At 35.7% G+C, this 7,347-nt stretch overlaps 1 protein-coding gene across 1 annotated transcript; it reads right to left on the reverse strand.

The window, feature by feature from the left end:
- Positions 1-1,990: 1,990 nt before the first annotated feature.
- Positions 1,991-3,652, reverse strand: LOC123923398 (V-type proton ATPase subunit D). Its single transcript, XM_045976089.1, has 2 exons — positions 3,495-3,652; positions 1,991-3,196 (listed from the first exon to the last, which is right to left on the reverse strand). Exon 2 carries the CDS (start codon positions 3,154-3,156, stop codon positions 2,380-2,382), a length of 777 nt encoding a protein of 258 aa, XP_045832045.1. The 5' UTR covers positions 3,157-3,196; positions 3,495-3,652; the 3' UTR covers positions 1,991-2,379.
- Between the last annotated feature and the right edge of the window lie 3,695 nt (positions 3,653-7,347).

Here is a 7,347-nt window from a genome sequence, read left to right on the forward strand (position 1 = left end):
TATAGTATCGTTGGTGGACGGTTTAGATCGGGCAAGCGGGTTTACATCCCTTGAATTGCCTTGGGGCTGGCCTTCAAAGAAAGATCTAAACATTTGCGTAAATGAGATCACGAGACCAAGCCAGTTCACATCCTCTTCTCTTGGTCTTCGAGTACTAGGAGACCTATGTTCTATTGCTTGATTGGGCGCTACTTGCCTATTGGCAGAAGTTACTGCCCCGACCATGGGTGCTATTGTCCTTCCGTGTTATTATAGAAAGAGTAAGGTACAAGTGCGCACTCCTATACAATATTTTAAGTAACATCCACTGTACCAAAATAAATTTTCATTTTATATCAACATATGTTGTAATTTGAGATTGAGTGAATGTGAACTAGAGTTTTGATTATACTTGAATTTGATTTTATTCCATTTTTCAACTTTCCCATTGTTAAACACGAAGTGACAGTGAGGTTAGAATACGGCAAGAAACACAACGGTGAGGCGGCGAGAACACGACGATAAAGGCAGTGGGCGTGGGATGGTGGTCGTGACATTGAGGTGGGAAAGTTGGGCAAGGAGTGGTGAGGAAGAAGGAGGAAGGAACACATTCATTGTGTTCTCTTTATTTATTTATTTTATTAATAAAAAAAAGCTGATTTTTATGCTTTTAATCCTGACTGCTGAAAATTTTAAGCACCACATTAGTGATCTACGAAATTAACTCGAGCATAAGGAATTGGAGCAAATCTTGACTCTTTCAATATGAAACAAGTTTGACTTTGCTCCATTTTATATCCTCCATTTGTTATCGATTTATGAGGAAAAATAGACACAAATAAAAAACTTATGAGATCCATCGGTAAAATCCACTTATTAAATGAATATCATTAATCTATCTTTTATCTCTATATCTCTCATAAACGGACTAACAATGGAGGCCAGTAAATGGAACAAAGTCATGAGACACAGAGTAACTAAACAGGATGCCTTTATTGAAGGTTGTTGGTTAATATATTGCCTTTGGTTATTATATCTTAAGTTAGTTCCTTAATTTTCATGAATCAACTTTTTGGAATTTCATTAATAAACTTTTCTGGATCCATTCAACTTAACAAAGGCAACACAGTTTTTAAAACTTGGACCTCAAAAACACATAGTAAATTTCCAAAACCAGTAAATTCCTGCTTGTAGGAAAAAATGTTTCAAACACATTCTCTCACATTGGTTGAAATTTGTAAAAGCCACAATATATCATGAGTAGCACTTCCAGTTTGGTGACTCCTCCTTAGTTAACTTCCCAAAACACTCCAACATCTTCTCTCCCAAACAATTGTGTTGTTAATCAACTTCAAAGGAACATATACACAAAAGAAAAACACGTGCTTTAAAACAATTAAACCAAGCTATTATAATTTGCTGTTTTTATCATGCTTGCATCAAATGCACCCTAAATGTTTAGGGCCTATATAGTGACTGTTTAGAAGAACAAGAAAGTCAAATATACAGTTCTCTACTATACATGTATGCCTTGATGCATTTATTGCGAAATTCGACCCCTCCCCAAAATTAATCTATGTTCATCACTTTTTAACAAGAAACCACACATAAATCTAGTAAAACAAGTTTACTTCTCACCATCTTGCCATTTCAAACAGATCACACTTTCTGGCATAATGCAAGATTATCAGTTTCCGGCCACGAAAACCACACACTTCTCACCGATAAAAGCATCAAGTCAGTAAATAAGAGAAACATCTTTTCAATATGTATCGCTAAAATCAGTAACGAAAAAGCAAAATATGGAATGTAACTAATAAGAAAGCATCAAGAGCCCTGACAACAAAAAGCCTCGACTTTCATATGCTAAAGTGCATACCCTTAAATCCGACTCTTCATCCCAAACCAACAATATAAAATCTGCAGTCACTGATGTATAAATATGAATAAAAGGAGACTTATATTTTGATACAAAAGAGAGGTATCTTTAAATTAAAGGCAACCAGAATCATAGGGATAAAGCCCTACATTTAAATTTCTTTATTCAACATGTCCCATAACTCCTGCTACAGTCATATGTTCTATGGAGATTTAATACATTTTGAAAGGAAAACTATAGCAAATTACAACTTAAATCATTCACAAGACCAGATAAGAACCATAATTTCAAATGAAGATTGTCTCAATGCCTCTGAACATGATAAAAATTTATGTCCTTAAAATAACAAAGAAATAAATAAACACATATTAAGCACCTTTATTCATGATACAGAACAATGTCTCATCTAAACAAATTGTGCAGAAGTCTCACCCTGCAAGAAGAAACAGCAGCAACACCGAGACATAGCCAGCCACCCCCTCAAAGAAGGAGCAAGAACACATCTCTCTCTATATTTATATTTAGAAAAGGATATCCTCGTCTTTACCGGTTGTACCAGCCAACAAATTTGTGGATTCATACGAAACCCCTTTCAGCAATTGTAACTTTTCAACAGCCTGTTGTTCCCTAGCAAGCACCATCTTCCTTTCAATTTCCCTCCTCTTATAACCCTGAATCTTCTTCAACCTAAAGAAATCCTCTCTCTCAAGCTCGTCCAACTCACCCTTAATGTAACTAATAGTATTCTCCAACCGCGGCTTAACAACATTCTCAAGAGCATTAACCCTACGGTTAGTAGTCTTAATAGCATCATCAAGGGTAAGGAAAGAGGTCTGAAGAGAAGCAAGCTCAACAAGAACCTCAATTGCCTTAATATAAGCAACACGACACTGCTGCACCTGCTGACCACCTCTAGCCAACCCGGTAAGGTCATTCTTCGATGCCTCACCATCAGCAGAATACTCAAATTTTGGAAGCTTCACTCCAGCTACATTCTCAGTACGAGAACGCACCCTAAGTGAAGCTTCCTTAACATTCTCAAGCACAACATGCTTGATGTTATCACCAGCTACATACTTAGCCTCAGTTAACGCAAATGAAGATGTTTTCATGATATCACCCATTGATTCCTTTGTTGAAACAATCTTTTTCAGGATCTGACGAAACTGAACAGTTAAAGCATCACTTTTCTTCTTCAGAAGTGCATGACCTCTTGTTGCACCAACCAAACGTGCTTTCACAACACCAAGCATTGTCACTGTGGGGACCACATTCAAACGCTGTGATTGCCCCGACATTTTTTCTTCTCCTTTTTCTCTCTTCTACTTATTAAAATACCTAAATCGAATCCCAAAATACAAAAAATACACAAAATCAAAAACCTAAAATTAGTTATTAAGATTCAATTTTGAAGTTGAAATTGAAATACCCATTTGCTATAAAATAATGGGTAGCGATTACATCTAATTAATCGAATTTGGAAAACAATAAATTTACATGTAACTTGATGCAGGGTATGATTGAAATTTAAATCGAACAATTACTATGAAATTGGTGAAATTGAAACGAAAAAAAATGAAGATTGATGAATTGAAATTGAGGATTGAGATAGAGGAAGATGGAAGTGAGGACTAACCTGAAGTTGCTGATCGGAGATCGAGAATGGAAAATGATCAATCGAGAGAGAGAGAGAGAGAGAGAGAGAGAGAGAGAGAGAAGTGAAAGTGAGAAGAACGTGTTGGATCAATCAAATTGTTTTTGTTTTTCTGAAGTTGTGAATGGGCTTTTAATTATGGGCTTGAAATATTTATTGCGCTTGCTGTGAATGGGCTTCAAATATTTATCGGGCTTTTCATTGATAGTCATCCAACTCTCTCCCTCTAGAGTCATGATATGCTAAATATTTTCTATCATATTTTAATCGATTGTTTGATGCACCAATGCGACAGCATAAATTATTCCCTTTTTTAATCTTATCCTATTACTTCTTAGTAATTTCTATCCTAAGTTTTAGCTGAGTTAGAAATATCATGTGCTTATCATTTAACGATAGAGAGTTTTCAACACAGCCGACCCTAATTCTTTTCTAGAGAGTTTTCTTCTTCTTTCAAAAAGGGGTGGTTTTGGGTCGTTCTTTGCCGGAATCACCCATGTGCATCTGTTTTTCTCTGCTTTAATTCAAATAAGTGGTTTTTTAGAGTTTTCTTGTTTTATTTTGTGATTTCTTTGCCTCGGTGCGTCCCGTCTTCGTGCGGTGTTTGTTTGATCCCGTCTTCGTGCGGTGTTTGTTTGCTTTCTTGTTTTTTATGGTGTTCGTTTGATTCAGATTGACAGATCTATTTTATCAACTACAGATTCAATCAATTACAAGGTCATTAACGATCCGAATACATGAATATTTTAGTAACTTTTATTTTGTCACATTATTTGCAGGCATGAGTGGCTAATATCTTTTCTGCTGTATTAGCGCATTTATTCTTCTTCTTCTTCAACGTATGTAATTCTCTCTTTTTTTTTTTCTTTTGTGTTCTCCCTGATCCCTTTTTCTTTGATTCTCTTTTTGGTAGTTTTTACTGAAACTGTGTGAACAATAACTTTTCCATTTTTCCTTGATTCTCTTATTTTGATAATTTTTTGTCTAATCCCTTCATCAATCTTTTCCACTGCTACCTATTGTTCAAATAGTTTTTTTCTATGAGTAACAATTATGTTTTTGTATTGTTCTATGATGGTGTTGTGATGTTATTTTTCTTCCTCTATGAATACCAGTTTTTATTTTTCTTGGTGTGATTGCTCTTTTCTTTTCTTTTCTTTTTGTCTAAAAAAATTATGTTTCATTTTATTGTTGTTACGTTGATCTTGTTATGCACCTCTTTGTATTTTTGGTACTGGTAATTTTGTTGCAAGAAATCTTGTTATGCACCTCTGTGTTTTTGGTACCGATAATTTTGTTGCAAGTATATATGCAGAGAAAGGGTCTTGGTTAGGTGAAGCTGATTTTTTTTGTCATGTCGATGGTGTTGGCTAATGTATTTTATTGGTTTAAAGAGTAACAAATTTAAATTGCAATTTTGTCATTTAATTACATATATATTATCATACGAGTCATTATCCGACCTGTATCAAACACGATATATGATAAAAATAATAATATCTTGTTTATTATCATGTGACCATCAAACACATGATAGAATGTTTATCCTGTTTATATCATATCATGTCTTTATCCACATTAATATCCTGTATTTTGAGACAACTTTTATAAAACAAAATTGTCTCAAAATAATATTATTTTTAAATGCGGCAGTGCACATCTTATGTGGTAAGATGTGTTGGGAAAAACCGGCATAGAGAAAATAAAAGAACGCAATCAACAACACAAGAATATAACGTGGAAACTTCAAATCGGAGAAAAAACCACGGTCGTTGTCAAAACCGACAACCAGAGAATAAACACTATGTGAAAATTGTTACAACACATAGACTTCACTCTCAATCACCCCATGCCCCAATACACCCACACTCTCCAAAGTAAATATTTGAACTACATCTCAAATACTCTTAAACAAGAGCATAAGAGAAAAACAAAAAAGACACAAATATAAACTTAAAGTGTTTACAAGTTACTGCTTGGTGCAATTATAAACAAAGAACTTTGGTCTATTATATAGCTTTGATTCCCTCATTGTTTCACCATTCTAAGCGATGTGGGACTTCTTCAATATAATTTCTTTGACCTTTTTTTTTCTCTTCATTAGCAATGTGGGACTTACATTGCAATCAACCCCAACAATCTCCACCTTGATTGTAATGGTCTTCAATCTTCATTGTCTACACCGACAATCATTATCTTTTGCTTCCATTGTCTATACCGACAATCATTGTCTTCACCGATAATCATAATTCTCATTGTATATACCGACAAATTAAATTATCATACTCCACCATAAAAAGTACACTTCACTTGGAACTAAATCATCCCAAGAATTTTATTCACTTGGAACTAAATCATCCCAAGATTTTTCTTCACTTGGAACCAAACCATCCCAAGAATTTCATCTCGAAACCTCGCTGACAATTTATGGTGCAACTTCCATGTTGGCTTTCTCTGGAAGTTCATCAGCCATCGAGATAACCGCGTACCTTGCATCAATGCCAACCAATGCCCGCACGCTATCATCACACACCTTGCATCCATGTCAACTGATGCCCATGTATCACTTGAACAACTTCAAACATCTGTGAAACCACCTCAGGCCATTGTTAGGCTCTGACAATTCCAGTTTAGTTACATCACCTAGTAAACCTTGTTTCACTAGTCCAACTAAACTCATGTCACTAACAAGTACCCACCCGAAGATCCACAACTTAACCAAAACATGAGAATCACCACTAGTAACAGATGCATAACCAATAATAGTAGAACTATCTAACAAGTAATCTACCTACTATCTATGCATCAAAGTTCAAGAAAATACCTCGCACTGTGTTAAAAGAAACTCACCTATACCTTGAACCTTACAAGCTTTCCGTCACCAAGATGAACAACTCCACCTTCAACTAGCTCTGGGGATTCAAAAGTATTTCTTCAAACACATGTGATAGGAGCTTCCAAAGTCACCCGAGTATTCTTATCACCGCCTCTCCAGACTGATGTTGAGTATTATTACCACCGCCTCTCCAGGCTGACCTTGTGTAACCCAAATTGCATCACCACATCCTTGACTTGATTTTCCACAAGCCAAACATCAATTTTCTCTAGCCTAAACTTCACAGCGGAACTCCCTCTCCTGGATCAAACCACTAGCCTAAACTTCACAGCGGAACTCCCTCTCCTGGATCAAACCAAGAGCTCTGATACCAGTTGTTGGGAAAAACCGGCATAGAGAAAATAAAAGAACGCAATCAACAACACAAGAATATAACGTGGAAACTCCAAATCGGAGAAAAAACCACGGTCGTTGTCAAAACCGACAACCAGAGAATAAACACTATGTGAAAATTGTTACAACACATAGACTTCACTCTCAATCACCCCATGCCCCAATACACCCACACTCTCCAAAGTAAATATTTGAACTACATCTCAAATACTCTTAAACAAGAGCATAAGAGAAAAGCAAAAAAGACACAAATATAAACTTAAAGTGTTTACAAGTGTTACTGCTTGGTGCAATTATAAACAAAGAACTTTGGTCTATTATATAGCTTTGATTCCCTCATTGTTTCACCATTCTAAGCGATGTGGGACTTCTTCAATATAATTTCTTTGACCTTTTTTTTTCACTTCATTAGCAATGTGGGGCTTATATTGCAATCAACCCCAACAAGATGGCATGACTATTAAGTTCTAACATAGACTAACATGTTGAATACGTGGAGTTTATGTGATAATACTAAAAATTATCGTGTTCTGGATTGGGACTAAGGCCAAATAGTTGAGGAGATCCACTCATCCACCGAGTACAACTCAAATATGGAGCAGCCTA

The sequence above is a fragment of the Trifolium pratense genome, linkage group LG4, assembly GCF_020283565.1.
Source record: "Trifolium pratense cultivar HEN17-A07 linkage group LG4, ARS_RC_1.1, whole genome shotgun sequence".
NCBI classification, from domain to species: Eukaryota; Viridiplantae; Streptophyta; class Magnoliopsida; order Fabales; family Fabaceae; genus Trifolium; species Trifolium pratense.